The sequence below is a fragment of the Macrobrachium nipponense genome, chromosome 17, assembly GCF_015104395.2.
Source record: "Macrobrachium nipponense isolate FS-2020 chromosome 17, ASM1510439v2, whole genome shotgun sequence".
Taxonomy (NCBI): domain Eukaryota; kingdom Metazoa; phylum Arthropoda; class Malacostraca; order Decapoda; family Palaemonidae; genus Macrobrachium; species Macrobrachium nipponense.
In genome coordinates, this window is record NC_087210.1 from 56,117,636 (window position 1) to 56,135,362 (window position 17,727).

The following is a 17,727-nucleotide window of genomic DNA, read 5'->3' on the forward strand; positions in this document are numbered from 1 at the left end:
ATTGGACCTATATACGTCAATATAAAAGTTTTTTTAAAAATTTGCGAAAAAATAGTTATAGGCCTACTAATCTTGTTTTTTCCATCTCGCCACACCTGTGGTTTTGCGAATGTTGGTAACACTGTGTCCTGGCTTTGATGATATCCTATTTCGAAATAACGGTGTAATTCGCATTCAGTAAATTATTAAAACACTTTTCACATGCAAGTATACACCCAGATATCCTTTTATTTACCTAAAACGTACACATAGCTTAACTATTTAAAGCCCGGGAAAGCCCGAGACACAGTATTACCATGCAACACACACAGGCGGATGGACAGAAGGAAAAAAACAGAGTATAGGCGAAAACTTTTGAATCGTGCGCCTTGGGGGATGCTGGGAGCTCACGGATCAAGGCGTTGTTTTGTTTACAATCGTTGCCCAGGCGCGCAAGAGCGAATTTCTTTCTCCTTGCACTAAAAAGCATCAGCGACACATCTCGGAAATTATTTAGTCACTTTGACATAATTTTTGCACCATTTCATATTAGCCATTACATGGAGTATTATATATGAAAATGTGCAATTTTCATGTAGAATACAACTCATGGTTGTAGCTTTTATCAGTTTTGAAATATTTTCATATAAATAACGATAAGTGCCAAAATTTCACCCTTTGGTCAACTTTGACTCTACCGAAATACATAGTCGAAAAACGCAATTGTAAGCTTAAACTCTTATATTCTAGTAATATTCAATCATTTACCTTCATTTTGCAACAAATTGGAAGTCTCTAGCACAATATTTTGATTAATGGTGAATTTATGAAAAAAACTTTTTCCTTTTGTCCGCGCGGTAACTTCTGAAAAAATCATAAATTTTTTTTGTCAAATTGTCGTAATGTTTGCACCATTTTAAATTACCTGTTACATAGTATAGTTCTATATATGGAAATGTGCGCAATTTTATGTAGAATACAACAATAAACAACCCAAGGTTGTAGCTTTTATCAGTTTTGAAATATTTTCATATAAATAACGATATAGAAAAAATTCGTCCTATGGTCAACTTTAACTCGACCGAAATGGTCAAAACCTGCAATTGTAAGCTACAAAACTTACAGTCTAGTAATATTCAATCAATTACCTTCATTTTGCAACAAACGGGAAGTCTCTAGCACTATTTCGATTTATGGTAAATTTTTGAAAAAAATGTTATTGTTATAATACAATTAAGTTTGTTCATACTTACCTGGCAGATATATATATAGCTGTATTTCTGACGTCCGACAGAATTTCAAAACTCGCGGCACACGTAGTGGGGCGGCCAGGTGGTAGTACCCATTCCCGCCGCTGGGAGGCGGATATCAGGAACCATTCTCATTTTCTGTTCATATTTATTCATGCCCTTGTCTCCTGAGGGGAGGAGGGTGGGCACTCTAATTATATATATCTGCCAGGTAAGTATGAACAAACTTAATTGTATTATAACAATAACATTTTGTTCATGAAACTTACCTGTCAGATATATATATAGCTGAATCCCACCTTCGGATGGTGGGTAGAGACAGACTAGGATTTTTAGGAAACTTAAATTAAAATAAAAGATTAACTTATTGGTTCCTTACCTGATAGCAAAGTAGACTATGTGATTACTGTCACTTAAAGCCTGCTTATGCTTTAATCAGAGTTGCCAGCCAGGTTTGGACCTGTAGTGCTGGTGCACTCTGGATGCTCTGTCAACGGGGACGTGACCACAATGTGACAAGACCATCTAGCCAAACATATGGCAGTAACACAGCAACCGACCACCACCTGACCAACTAACCAAAAAAACCCTGACATTAACACTAAGGAATGGGAGATTTCCACAGAAAATCAATCACCATCAACCAAAAACACAATAAACTAACCTAACTAAGCTAAGGGATAGGGAGAGAGCCACCATCAGCCCCCAAAACTGTGTCTGCCGAAATGTAAGGTCCCAAAGAACTACAGTTCTCGTAAATCGTTCTCACATCCCGGAGGTAATGTGAGGCGAATACGGAATTGCTCCTCCAGAAGGTGCTATCTAGAATATCTCTGATAGACATATTCCTTTGGAAGGCAAGAGAAGTAGCTACGGCTCTGACCTCGTGAGCTTTCACTTTAAAGAGGCTCATATCAGTCTTCTGGCAAGATGAATGAGCCTCTTTAATGACGTCCCTCAAGAAGAAAGCAACAGCGTTCTTCGACAAAGGTAAATCTGGTCTCTTCACCGAGCACCAGAGGATACCTGAGGGACCTCTCATCTCTTTAGTCCTATTCACATAGAACTTGAGAGCCCTGACAGGGCACAGGGCTCTCTCTGGTTCTTGACCCACGAGACTCGATATTCCTTTGATTTCAAAGCTCTTAGGCCAAGGATTAGACGGGTTCTCGTTCTTAGCCAAGAAAGATGGGTTCAACGAGCAGACAGCGTTGTCTCCCTTGAATCCCACTAGGCTACTGAACGCTTGGATTTTCACTAACTCTCTTCGCCGTCGCCAGAGAAGCTAGGAAAAGCGTTTTTCTCGTTAAGTCCCTTAGAGAAGCTTCATGGAGAGGCTCAAAGGGACTTAGCATCAGATGTTTTCAACACACATCTAGATTCCATGAGGGCGGCCTTGCCTGTGGAATTCTTGGTGGTTCGAACGACCTTAAGAGATCGTGCAGATCCTATGTCGGAGAGGTCCAGTCCTCTGTGGCGAAAAAAACGGCAGACAACATACTCCTATAACCTTGATTGTAGGAACTGCCAATTTCTGCACATTTCTTAGATAGAGTAAGAAATCTGCTATCTGATTCACAGAGGTCGTGGAAGAGGAAATTCCTTCCTTTTTGCACCATGCCCTGAAGGAGGCCCACTTAGACTGGTAGACAGCTCTTGAAGAGGCTCTTCGAGCATTAGCGATTGCTCTCGCAGCTGCCTTTGAAAAGCCTCTCGCTCTGGCCAACTTTTCGATAGTCTGAACGCAGTCAGGGCCAGAGCGGAGAGGTTTTGGTGAAACCTTTTGAGTGAGGCTGTCTGAGTAGATCTCTCCTCCTTCCAGGGCAAAAAGGCGTTCTTGGGAAGTCCACAATGGATGTTCATGACCCTCTGTGAACCACTCTCTTGCTGGACCACATTGGGGCAATCAGAGTCAACCTTGTCCCTTCTGAAGCTGCGAACTTCCTCATTACGTCCCCCATGATCTTGAATGGGGGAAAGGCGTAAAGATCCAGGTCTGTCCAGTTCCAGAGCAACGCGTCCACTGCAATTGCCCCTGGATCCAGAACCGGGGAGCAATACAGAGGAAGCCTCTTCGTCCTTGATGTAGCGAACAGGTCTACTAGAGGACGTGTCCCCCAGACAATCTCCATCAAATTTGTTGACAAGACTTCCTGGTTGGCAAGGTCCATTCTGTTGGTAGAATCTGATTTCGGCGACTGAGAAGGTCCGCCCTGACATTCTGAACCCCTGCCACGAATCTTGTCAGGATCTTGATGCGCCTTGCGTCTGCCCATAGCAGAACTTCCTTCGCCAGGAGAAAAAGGGATCTGGAGCGAGTTCCTCCCTGATTCTTTAGATACGCAAGGGCTGTGGTACTGTCTGAGTTGACTTGAACAACCTTGATTGACAGTTTGCCTTCGAAGAACTGCAGCGACAGGAATATCGCTGCCAGTTCCTTTACATTGATGTGCCAGGCTACCTGTTCCCCTCTCCAGGAGCCTGACACTTCCTCCCCCCCTAATGTTGCTCCCCAACTGGAAATGGAAGCGTCTGAGAACAACACTAGGTCGGGGCTCAGAAGATTTAAGGAGAAGCCCTCTCATAACTTCTGAGGGTCGAGCCACCATCTTAAGTGGCCTTTTACCTTGTTTGAGATCCTTAGGATCGCATTCAGGTCCTCTTTCGACTTCCATTCTTCCGCAAGGAAAAATTGAAGAGGCCTGAGGTGCAGTCTTCCCAGAGAGACAAACTTTTCTAGCGAGAAGGAAATGGTGCCCAGCAGACTCATCCACTCCTCTAACACCTAACAAGCTCTCTAGGACAAGGGCCTGCGACTTTCTCTAACCCCAGTCGCTGACGTTCCTGGGATGGAAACGCTCGAAAAGCCACTGAATCCATCTGAATCCCCAGATACACGATGGACTGTGTCGGGGTCAGATGCGACTTTTCGGAGTTGACCAAAAGACCCAGAGACTTTGCTAGGGCTAACGTAAACTGAAGGTCCTTCAGACACTTCTGCCTCGACGACGCTCTGATCAGCCAATCGTCGAGGTATAGGGATATTCTGATCCCTGACGAATGGAGCCACTTCGCTACATTCCTCATGATCATTGTGAAAACCATCGGGGCCGTGCTGAGACCGAAACAAAGGGCTCTGAATTGCCAAACCCTGTTGTCTAAGATGAATCTCAGGTACTTCCTTGAAAGAGGGTGGACGGGGACGTGGAAGTACGCGTCCTGCAGGTCCAGAGACACCATCCAGTCGCCAGGTCTCAAGGCTCCCAGCACCGACTGAGGCGTCTCCATTTTGAACTTGATCTTTTCTACAAAAAGATTGAGCCTGCTCACATCCAGGGACCGGGCGCCAACCTGACGACTGCTTCGGCACTAGGAAAATCCTGTTGTAGAAGCCCGGTGATCTAGGTCCAAGACTTGTTCCACCGCTCTTTTTTCGACCATCTGGTCTAACAGATTGAAAAGAATACTTTTCTTCTCTCCCTGATAAGATGGAGAGAGATCTCTGGGAGTTGATGTTAAAGGAGGAGGCTGTAAAAAGGGGATCTTGTACCCCCGCTCTACTATCTTGAGAGTCCAAGGATCCGCCCCTCTCTGCCTCCAAGCCTCCGCAAAGAATTCCAGTCTGGCCCCGACTGGCGTCTGAAGGACGAGATCTTCATTTGTTGGTTTTGGGTTTGAATGAAGCTCTTCCTCTCGAAAACCCTCTCCCTCGAGGAGCTGCTCTCGAGGGGGGTGCCCTGCGAAAGGGTTTGACTTTCTTCGGGGGTTTGCTGAATGTTGAAGTAGAAGGAACTGCTGGACGTCTTGAAGACAGTACTAAGAGGTCCTGGGTCGCTTTTTCTTGCAAACTCTTTGCAAGATCCTTTACCATAGCCTGGGGGAAGAGATGGTCCGAAAGAGGCGCAAAGAGCAATTCCGCTTTCTGAGCGGGAGATACCGACTTAGTGGTAAAATTGCAAAGAAGTGCTCTTTTCTTCAGGAAAGCAGTTCCAAAATTAGAAACTAGCTCCTCCGAACCATCCCTGACGGCCTTGTCCATACATGACAACACGCTGGACAGCTCCCCCAGACTGAGAGAATCAGGACTTCTAGACTGAAGGTCTAAAACTCCCAGACACCAGTCTAGGAAATTAAAAACATTTAGGGTGCGAAGCAGTCCCTTCAAGTGGTGGTCAGTCTCCACAGGAGTCCAGGACACCTTAGCAGACGATAAGAGAGACCTCCTCTGAGCGTCCACTAAACTGGAGAAGTCACCCAGAGCTGACGAAGAGGAAACCTTTACTCCCACGTCGTCCTTGGTCTCATACCAAATTCCTCCTTCCCGGCGAGTCTAGAGGGAGGATGGGAAAGTTGGTCTTGCCCTGATCCTTCCTTCTAGACATAAAGTCTTGAAGCTTCTTAAACGCCCTCTTGGTCGACAGCGATGTCTTCATCTCTACGAATTCAGGGGTCTTAACGGTCTTGGAAGACGAAAGTTGAGAGGGAGGAGACCTAGGTGCTGCCTGCTGGAACTTCTCCCCGAAGGATGAACGTAACAGCCTAACAAGAACCTTGTAGTCCGAGACAGCTGACGCTAACGGCTGTTCTTCTTCGACGGAACTCCCTGGACTACTAAGTTCCCCCTTCCCCTCCCTAAGAGGAAACTGGAGAACGCCCATCAGGAGAGGGAGTACGTCCAGCAGTCTCAATCCTGAACAATGACTTCCGTTGGATGGAAGTACCCGCTACGGGATCGGAAACGCCCTTACGTCTATTCTTAGAAGGACGGACATCTTGTGAAAGAGGAGCGTCCTTAGAAGCAACGGGGAACTGTCTTAACAGACACGTCCCTAGAGAGGAAGTGCGAGCTTCCTGACGAGAGGCGCCAAAAGCGTCCTGCTTAGCCAAGCAAGCGTCCTGTTGAGCGTCCTCAAAAGCGTCCTGCCTCGCTCGAAAAGCGTCCTGCTTCGAACGGCGAGCGTCCTGCGGAGCGTCCTCAAAGGCGTCCTGTCGATAACTCACAGCGTCCTGCTTCGAACGCTGAGCGTCCTGCCGAGCGTCCTCAAAAGCGTCTTGTAGAGAGCGCAAAGCGTCCTGCTTAGAACGCCGAGCGTCCCGCCGAGCGTCCTCAACAGCTCCCTGCCGAGAGCGCAAAGCGTCTTGCTTCGAACGCCGAGCGTCCTGGCGAGCGTCCTCTCCTGAGAGAGCGAAAGATCTACTCGGAGAACGAGAACGGTGACGATCCGGAGGAGGCGAGAGAGATGAGCGAGACGAGAGAGAATGAGGCTGCTTCGTCCTCTTGACGGGCAGCCGAACGTCCTTCCTACGCTTAGGCTCGACTGCTGCTGGGCGAGTCCTCTGAGCCATCAGCGACGTAATCTGGTCCTGAAGGGACACTAGGATATCCTTCGTATCTTAACGGTCTTGGAAGAGGTGACGAAGGAGCATAAGAAGGGGCAGGACTGAGCCTGCGAGAAGGCGAGGGGCGAGGGGACGCCTCCTTCCTTCTAGCAGGTACAGCTATCTGCCTCTCAGGTGAACACGCCTGTGCGTGGAAACCAACGTCCTCGTCGGTAGAAAGCCTTCCTCTCTTCTGAGGAGGAAAGGCGTCATAAGCGTCCTCTGACGAAAGTGGAGACATAGGACGTGAAGCGTCCTCAAAGCGAAAGGTCCTTTTCAACGGACGCGAGTCTCTCCGAGCGCTCCACCCCTTGCGCGGGGAGGACGCTTCGGAGGACGAAAAGCAATCTTTCAGGACACGCGTTCGTACGCGCTCCTTGGCAGCCTGGGATTTAGCAACAAGGCCTGCCGAAGGGACGCCAGATCGGTGGGGAGCCCCCGTAACCCTCTTGCGGCTGTCGACATACCCTCTCCCTGAGTCCTGGGAGTCCGATAGAGGTCTAGGCCTAGAGGCATTATGGGGCCGATCTGACGCCCCCTCCACAACACTAGGGGCACTAACACAAACTTTCACAGGGCCAGTTTCTAGGGCCAAAACCTTAGATTCGAGAGCACGAATAGACTCTAGAATCAGAGAAAGGGTGTTACCTTCTCCAGACACAGCACTGGGGCCCGAAGGCAACAACACAGGATTAGGTTGAGCAAAATCTACTGGTGTTAGAGGAGGAGAAATGTTACTATCCTTACCTTTAGTAGAACTGGCCTTGGAGGAAGACCTCCTGACTCTATCGCGCTCCAATTTACGTCGATAGGTCTCATACATCTTCCATTTATCATCATCCAAATCCTTACATTCATTGCACCGATCATCAACCATGCAAACATGTCCCCTGCAATCCATACAAACTGTGTGAGGATCAACTGAAGGTTTAAGAAGCCTCACCTTACATTCACTCCTCACACACACTCTGAAACTTCCAGTACTTGATCCCGACATCATGTACACAGAAAAGCCAATCCAAAATCAAAAACCAATCCACTATTACGCGTGCCAATCCAACAATCCAGAAGTCGATACCAAAAGTCAATCCAGATAATATTAAGCGAGATAATCAAAAATCCTAGACGGAGGTACTGTAAACAGATGTTTGCAGCACCGGCGACAGAAAAAATATGAACAGAAAATGGGAATGGTTCCTGATATCCGCCTCCCAGCGGCGGGAATGGGTACTACCACCTGGCCGCCCCACTACGTGTGCCGCGAGTTTTGAAATTCTGTCGTACGTCAGAAATACAGCTATATATATATCTGACAGGTAAGTTTCATGAACAAATCTTTTTTTATGTCCGCTCGTTACGAATTCATGCATCATTTTGTGATAATATTTTCTGTGTTGCCTTGATCGTTTTACAATGTGTTATATACAAAAATGATCACAATTTAGTGTACAATAAAAAAAAAAATTAACTCATTAGCTTTAACCGTTTTGCTCACAGCGCAATTTGTATACAATTATATATGAAATTTTTTTTCGCGCTGTCATATATCCCAATATTTATATATGATAATGATATTTTTTTTCATTTCTGATGGTTGCATAGTACTTCAGGCAATGACAAAAAAAAGGAGCCAGAAATTAACTCTTAATCTTGAAAACTAAGCGTGCAGTGTTTTTTTGAGAAAAAACATTTTTTCCGCTTCGGCGCTCACTCGCAAATGCCGCTGGCCTACAGGAGACGATTTATAAAATACCGCTTCGGCGTTTAAGGGTTAAAAGGTTAATGGCAGCATTTGGACAAAATACAGTCTTTCCAGGCAATTATGTGTGGCTGCAAATATATTTTGTAATTATGTGAGAACTTAGAAATAATTAAGTTTTTTTTAGTTATATGTAATAGTATTTATGTCTGTCAGCTCATACTTTGCGTCGTAAGCAACTTTCAGGATCCACTACACTTCAAAGAATTTAGTTTTTAAATTTGTATGTGGAACCCAAGAAATTTTCCCAATCTAAAACTGTAACTAAAAAATATGCTTTCTCAAAATCACGAAATATGAAAAAAAAATTCATGATACCTGTCTTGCTTGCAGATATTTTGAAGCCTTAATTCTCACCAAAACTCACAACTGTATGTCATTTACATTCAGTTGCACTAACTGACAATTACAATAATGGTCACCTACTTATATAAATAAAAATATTACTCTTAAAACAGAATTTCATTTACTTACTAAGAACTTCACTGTGAAATGTCAGCTTAACCTTTGGTGGGATTTTGGGAAGTGTTAATACTAGGGGAATTTGGGACATTTTCAATTTTTATACAATACTATGCTCCAAAAAACTGGGACAAGTCTTGTATGAGGGCAAATCCAATGAATTAAATGGAATGAATGGATTAAACTTATAACAGGAAAACCCTCATGGTTGAATTACGTAGATATTACAAGAGGTTTGACAGCAATACGACTGAAAACTAGTGAAAAATTAAATGAGAAAATGGTACAATGAAAATGGAAAGTAACTTTGCTGAGCCAAAAGTGAAGATCCAACAACAGATGAGACAACCCCCATAAAGGGCAGGTCATCTGCCAACACACCAATATCATTAGGCTAAGCCTTACCCCAACAACTAGGGAACCAGTACCTGGATGAGTGTTCGACTGGGACTTGCATATGAACCTCTCTGCTAGTGTTTTTCATGGTTGGGAATAGCAATGCTCTCGGCTGATGACAATACGAGACAAGCCTGTATTAAGGGACCCTAAATCCAGTAAATTTTTAAAACCTATGGTCCAGCAAGCAGAAGACTCTTACCTACCCTTTTCTGTCTTCAAGACATTAGAGAGCATGTGACCGGGAGGATTTAGACCATGAATGGGAGTTTTAAATGACTTACAGGGTTGAAATACACAATATACAGGTATTCTCCCACTTAGAATGGGGTTAGGTTCCAAAAAAACCCATCGTTTGTTGGAAAAATTGTATCTCGAATATAGCCTATCCTACACTATGGTAATAACTACCATCTTTACATATGGGGTAGCCTAGCCTACATTACACTTTACATATGGGGTAGCCTAGCCTACATTACACAGTATACTTTAAATATATATACAGCATAGCAATTGGTATTAATTTCAGCTAATTCAGTGCATATTGGCTTATGATAATTCTTACAAAGAGAAATTGAATAACATTAACAAGTTAGCCTAGCGTATACGATGATGATACCATGGTATGTTGTATACATACGAATACAGTAGCCTAGCCTACAGTATACTCTCTACCAGCAGTCACCAACCTTAAGAACTTCATGGACCACTAAATGTATAAATTTAAATTTACTGGACCACTAATACAAAAAAAAAAAAAAAAAAAAAGTTGAATACATTTATTTGATATGCTTTTTATTGTAATTAATAATACTGTTAGTTAGTTAATGCTGTTTTTTTCTGCAAAATGCTGGATCCAAATTTTTAATGCTAAATTGCCCTAAAATGCTGAATCTAGCATTAAAACTGCTAAGTTGGCAACACCAGGCTCTCTGTCTTCTGTGCAATTTGTATCGGGGTTCTAAAGATGAAGAAAGAATAAAAAATATTTAAAACGTCCCAATTTTTCTGCAGACCATCAAACTCCACTGGTTGGCGACTGCTGCTCTATACTACATATAGGGTAAAGTAATTTATTAATGTAAGACAATTCTGGAGGTTCAATGCATTCTGACAATGATATATCAATAGAAAAAGAAATTGGACATGAAACGGGAATCAGATTTGCACCAACATCGGCATAATTGAGCAATGTCAGGCTGCTGATGGCTATGTATAATTACAAAATAAAATAATGAATATGCATCTTTTTATTGAATCTTTTAAAAAATTATACATTACTGTATCCAATGATATTGTACATATATTCTCATATTATTGTGTCATAAAATACTAACAAATGGCCAATGTTTTAGTTTCGAAGTCAGCTGATGGTGAATACGAGTATATTTCGCTGTATTTAACTCAATTCAGAGCAAATTGCCTTGCTTCTAGTTAGCACAGAAGAATATCTAGATACTCTACTTATACGAGACAAGGTAGTTTTTCGTTATACGAGGTGGTTTCAAGTCAATATATGATTTTTAATACGATTCACTGTGAATTAAATTATTTTTTTTTGTCAACAGATTGCGTTGTGGGGATGTTTACTGTGTAAAAAAAATTACATGAGTCCGTTCAATATTTTCACTTGATTTCATCGTAGTACGAGCTTTATCATTATGTTATTTATCTTTTATTGGCATAAATATTGGCATAAAAACAACAGTAAATGTGTTCTTTCCAGAACTGAAGTTTTTATTTAAATGATTCTCCCTCAATTTTATCTACAGTTGTGTTTGATGGCATAAGTTTACAGGAGTTTTATCCTTGTTACCGATGCACGATAATAGTAATTAGCAGCTAGAAAAGTGTTCTCAGCTTCAGCTACAACTAGGTTTCAATACTTCCTTGCTGATACATAAAACTAAACCAGTCCTATTCTACATAACATCATCTAAAACATTACTACAGTAATTGTTGACTATCGTACGATGGTTGAAATACAAGCCAAATGGATGTTGTTATCCAATTTAGTTGAACTTAGCAAAATGTTGTTTCTCATTTAGGTGTTCATGGCTGTACATATTTACGCAATGTGTATAATTTTAAAACTATACATTCATCATTCTCTTTTGCTGTTTTTGAACTTCCCAAGAGGATGGGATAAAGTTAGGCAATTGCAATTTGCTCTCTCTTGCTTCCCGATTGTATGCTGCTCCCTGCAGCCATTACGAGCAAAATTTAAAAATATTTTCAGAATCTTGTCGTATCAGTATTAATTGCGGACCCCATTGTAAAATCGGATTATCGTAAGACGAATTATTGTAACTTGAACACTACCTGTAGTGAAAATTATACCTTTTCTTTGCAGAATGTTTGCTGAAAATGTATCACTGGTAATATTTGCTTCATCTAATATATTTGCACTGTAATGGAGCTCAGAATCACAGGAAAACTGGAAAATCTGGAGATGTAAAATTAACCTACAAGACAATTCCAAGAACAAACATTCAATTAAAATGGAGTATTCTGTACAGTAAAAATTAAAAGTTAACTCACCTTTCATTTCTCGACCATTACCATCTGTAAGCACCACCCAAGGAATAGCTTTGTTGCTTGAGAGATCAATTTCATAAATGATTCCAGTTCTGTCATCTACTGCATACAATCTGCCATTGAACACTATAAGTTCTGATAATTCCATTCCCCTCCCACCATAAGCCATGTTGGATTTTAGGGATATGAGATCCTTATCCCACTCAATTTGTACATCTTGGTTATCTACATTCACAGTCAAATGACCCTGAAATTAAATAAACGTATTCTATCAATTTTGATTTGTGTACCATCTCTAAAAGTACGAGAGAGGACATGAAAACCTAATGAACTGGTTCATGTTACTGTTTAAATTATAATTTGCTCTGATTGTTCAAATCACATGTATACATTAGTACATATAAATTATTCCTACAACACAACATTTTATGTAAATGTTTCACTAGTCTAACATATCTAATAAGAAGTCAGGACTTGGAGGCTTGTCATTTTCAGTTACTAAGTATGACAAGATACATAGTTATTAAAATAGTGCCCTCCACATCATAGTGACTACATTACATTTGCTGATAACATTACATTTACTGACGTCAAAAGTTGCATCTTTGAGAGCTGGCTATCCTAACCAAGAAACACATTATCATTTATGTAGTTTCACAACATTACATATTTACTCATTCACATAAAATACTTTTGGCATTAGTTCTGTTTTACTTATGCATTATTTTTTCTAATGTTTGCAAAACTGGAATTGTACTTTTTATTCATATTTATCAAATTTTGGTCTTGGCTAAAATGTTCTGTATATTGTAGTTGCAAATATCCAGTTGATTCATCACCACACAAGAATGAAAAAGATTAAAGTTGTGTATTCCATGTATTTTCACCGTTCTGGTCTTGCCCAAAAGGCAATTGAATTGCAACAGTTCTTATCCAGGTGGTATTCAAGTTCAGATATTGTTCCTTCCTAGCATGGTTCTGTGCTCTAATTTACATTCTTCCCAAAGAATCACATTGCACATTTATTTTTGGAGAACTTAATTCAGTCCAAGTGGGCATTTGTTGGTAAAATTTTCTGAATTACTAGCTTTACTGTGCCTTTGTCAGGATAATTTCTAGGGTATCATAACTTTTTTTAAAGTCTTTTCAATTTTTAACTTAAAACTTCTAGTTTTTATATCTTTCTGTTCTGAGGCAACTAAATGAGTATCCTATGTGCCAAATGTTAGTTCTTCCACCATCTTATATTTGGGTTTAATAGGTTCCATTGTAATGAGTGTACATCAAAACAAAATATATTGAGAGGTTTCATATTTACATGTTCATTTAATTTTTACTTTCTAGTTGCATGGTGAAACTATCTATTCCACCACCAGTTTTTTCTGTCCTGAGTAAATGATACAATTTACAGGTATGAAATACTATTTATGAACTGGTATGCTGGAAATTATTGCCCTCTTTGTCTAACAATGAATGAATCAAAATGAACATAACAAAAATGCATAAGCAATGTCATCCATGCAACCTTGCAAGTACGTATTTAATACGTACTGTTTTGTGTGCAACTGAACAACTTATATAGTATCTTTCAGGTCATATGAATAAGCTCTTAGATGGGCTTATTGATATGGATTTATCTACCAAAACAGTATTTCTGGCAACATCAGCATCTAAAAAGCAATTGTTACATGCTGGTATCAGTCAAGTTACTCACATCAAGAACTGACACTATATTAGTTGTTCCTATGTTCAAAGACTTGTGGCCAAAATCTAGTCTGAACCTTCACATCTTCAACCTGCTCCCACTTTGGTTATTAGTATCTGAAAATTGTTTCTTACTGGCTTAAGCAAGCCATCCTGTAGACTTATCTAGATGCTAAAAAATCAGAAGCTGAATTTTGATGTCAATATGGGTATAGACTATCACAAACTGTGCCTCCTGAAAGTCTAATACTCATTATCATTATTCCCAAAATAGTTTAACCAGACCACTAAGCTAATTATCAGCTTTCATTGGGTTGGCCTGAAGGACTGGAATGGAATGGAATATTAGCACTAGGACTAATGAGGTCAATCAGTGCTTTAATGAACGAAATTGAAATTAAAATATATGCATACATATACAAAGCTTTGTTTACACTGGTATGTATACATCCAATAAATACATTTAAATGTTTAAATACAAAAAAAAAAAATCTTAAATGACAAAAATAACTATAAATTCAATAGGACAAATTTTTTAATCAATCTATTTTTCATAGCTAACAAACCTCAGATCTTAACATAGGATAGGATAATCTACCGCCAGCTGGAAACAGGTTAAAAACAAAGATTGTATCTTTTGCTTTGCTCTTCTTCCCCCAAGCCAGTTTTCTGATCTAAGGCTGTTTTGACTCTTATTTATTCAACCAAGAAGTTCCGTGGAGTCAACGTTTTTAAACAGCCATCCTTGATTCCCATGTTAACCTTCCATTGGGACATATGTAAATTGCAGTAGACGTGCCTTTTTCTCTGCTTCATCATCGCTTCTTGTGTTATGAGTTGGCTGGTCTGTCTCCCAAGGGGATACTGCCCCTTCAGGGAGAGAGGGCCCAGCTACCTTTTGTTCTTTAGAATCTTATTTCTGCGTGCAGGACCAGTCATGATTGTCATCTTAACTCTCACTGTCATTTTGGTGGGAAAGGGGCGTGGGTTGTACGGCTCAGTATGGCTCACTCCCTCCTTTCCCTCTATCCTCACATAAATGATTCTTTTTCCCTCTCTCAGGATAGAAATAATCTTTCCTGAGGGAGAGAGCATATTATGTGTTTCTTTACAGGCTTTTCAGTTGTCAGCCCTGCTTCTTGCCTGTAAGTCTGGCAGCAGCAGCATTCTGCTCAGAACTTATAAAGTGCCAAAGTTCATAAGAAATCCTCAAGAATTGCATATTTTCAAGATTTACTTTTAATCTTTATATTTGGTCGATTTAACTACAGTTCTTCAAAAATATTAAAATTGTTTTAATTAAAAATTTTGATAATTAAAAAATGTCACTACTAATCAATTTGCTATTACCAAAACTTGACAGCCATTACTGATTAGATTTTAGACAATCACAAAAACAAATATTTAATTATTATCATTACTTTACCCAGACCATTTGGAAGAAGGGCCATGTGGATTATTCAATAGGTGTCCATGTGTCAGAAGAGTATGACTTATTCAAAGATGAGTCAGAATTACTTGTGTACTATATGTCTTTTTTTTTTTTTTTTTTTTATATGATGAGTTCTATTTTCCAACACTTGGTTTTAAGGGCTTTAATTTGTTATTTTCAGATTCTTCAGTCCATAATTATACTGCCATTTATTTTTAATATACATTGGTTTTTATGTAGGTACTTTATACAGTCAAATAAAAACATACAAGCAGTCCCTGGTTATCAGTGGCCTCAGTTATCGGCAATATGGTCTTATGGTGCTTGTCTAGTGCCGAAAATCAGCGCTTTTCGACACTGAAAATTGCCAAAATGCACCAATTTCCAGTTATCGGTGCCAATACATACCTAACAGGAGCACCATTTACCAATTAATGGCACCAAAATCCGGTTACCAGTCCTGATAAGCACTGAAAATCATTATCAGGGATTTTGCTTATCATCAATCCGCTGGAACAGAACCACCGGCCCCCACCAATAACCAGGGACTGCCTGTATGTTTTCATTTTCTCTCGTCATGTGGACTCCTTAAAGCTTTAGCTGTTCTATCAGCCTAATTGTTTCCTCAAATCCCTGCATGGGCCAGAATACAACATACTTCTACATTATTTACAGTAACACCCCAAACTTGCGCAATTTGAATTGCGCATATTCACAGGTACATGAACTTTTCATCAGAACCTAACTAATTGTTATACACAAGTTTTTCACAGACATGCGAACATTTGCGAATTCTCCAGAAAGTCAGCAAAAGTGTTTATGCTTAATTTTTTATGTAATTTATAAATTTTCAAGCTTTTATGTGTAAATTAAATAACAAATATAATAAAAATAATAATCCTCTCTCTTTCTCTCTCGAAATTAAATACTATATCATTAAATATAAAAATAATTCTCTCTCTCACAGAGATGAGAGAATTTTCATGGTACTGTTGTGCACAAAAATTTGTTCCCGCTGCTGATCCAGAGTGAACACGAATCTGCTGACTATGAAACACCAAACCAGTTGAACAAGTAACTAGTGGAAAACCCAACACATGTCGCACCGCAAGGGGATATAGGAACATGAAGGGGGAGTGGGAAGCAGGTATTTTTCTTGAGCATTGAGTAAAGTCTTCATATTCTAATATTGTTTAGAAAGTGATCTTAAGTTTTTTTTGTTGAACATACTGGGTTTGAGCATAAAATCTGCAGTTAAGGAAATAAGTGAAGTAAATATGAATAAAAGTGGTTTTCCTATAGATTATTAGATCTTATCCACAAACATGACTGTCCAAAAGATCAATACAAAACACTTTAGCAACAGTGTTTACTGTAATGTTCTACAATCTGCAAGTCACCTCTTATACAATAATAATAATAATAATAATAATAATAATAATAATAAAAAATAAACTTACATTTATAATAGCAAATAAGTAAAATTTTCAGTTCACTTGCATTATTGAGGTAGCAACCACAAACTGCTGCTTGGTGCATCTTCTGTATGTGAACATTCATAGATCTGTTATACGTATTTACTTATATTGCATGTTTGGGCCAACATCCATGGTGAATGCCGGCAATATGGGTGATGACAACCGAGTTTTTAGACACTTTAAAATTATGGCTATGCAGGCAGCCCCTGATTATTGGCGGGGGTTCCGTTCTTGGCATGTGCTGATAAGCACAAACAACCATTAACCAAAATTTGGCGAATTATGGCCACGTTACAGCGGCACAAATTGCCGATTTTACAGCTAAACCGGATCGCCAATAACTGGGGACTGCCTGTATGTGATTTTTTAAAATTACTAACACGATAAGAAAGATTCTGATATTTTCACCAATGTAACATTCAGATTCAGCTATTATTATAAATGAGGGATTACTTTATCCAGACTTCTGAGCCTAATAAAGACTCTTCTCAGGATTGTTACAATCAGTAAAATGATAGAAAGAAAGAATCAGATAAAAAACAATAACAGCACAGAGATAAAGATAAGATAGAAAAAACTGAAAGGAGAGAGATCGAGTGTGTGTTTCTGGGTAAGTGGAAGTCTAATAGACATACAAGTATATAGCAAATTAATTTTTCAGTTAAGTATTGTTTGGTGGTTTTGTTGCTGCATGAGGTTACAACAAAACGAATTTGCTGTGATTTGTATAATATTTTACCTGTCCAAGTGTGATTATTGTCAATGTCGAATGCCATGGTCATGAAAACTATTAATCCACAAACAATATTATGGTGTCGACACTGTAGTAAGTTAACATAACAGTCTATACCAAAGGTTTAAGGATGACGCTACCCATCCCTGTGGTAAGCGGTATACTTTTGGTAGGGGGTGACATGGGACACACACAAATACCAGTTACTTATTCCGTAACCTACCATCTACTGCAGCTTTAAGCCACTTAATACCCGAAAAAAGTTGTAAAACAGTCCTGTCATCAACAGCAGGAGACTTAATGTCACATTTACAGTTATTTACCATTATTTACTCCTTTTAATTGTGATCATAGCAAACTAGTGTTATGTGAATGGACGTTGATCAGTGTTAATATTGCTTGATCACTGACTAGCTAGCATTTATAATCATTAAAACATTTAGAGCAGGGGTTTTCAACCTTTTTCTACCCACGTACCCTTCGGGTATTCATAATCAGCCATGCACCCCTTCCCCCTGTGGAGAAAAAAAAAACATTCCCATGTGTATATTGAAAAAGTTCAATGAATTGACTACAATGAATTACTAGATATCTGTCTTGCCATAATTACATGACTA

General features: G+C 40.0%; 1 protein-coding gene across 2 annotated transcripts in view; it reads right to left on the bottom strand.

The window, feature by feature from the left end:
- Nucleotides 1-17,727, bottom strand: part of LOC135196248 (soluble calcium-activated nucleotidase 1-like) — a 188,735-nt gene that overhangs the window by 76,046 nt on the left and 94,962 nt on the right. For both annotated transcript variants that reach the window (XM_064222933.1, XM_064222932.1), the window contains one exon: nucleotides 11,767-12,010. In XM_064222933.1, coding sequence (XP_064079003.1) covers nucleotides 11,767-12,010 — 244 coding nt within the window. The remainder of the gene's footprint in view (nucleotides 1-11,766; nucleotides 12,011-17,727) is intronic.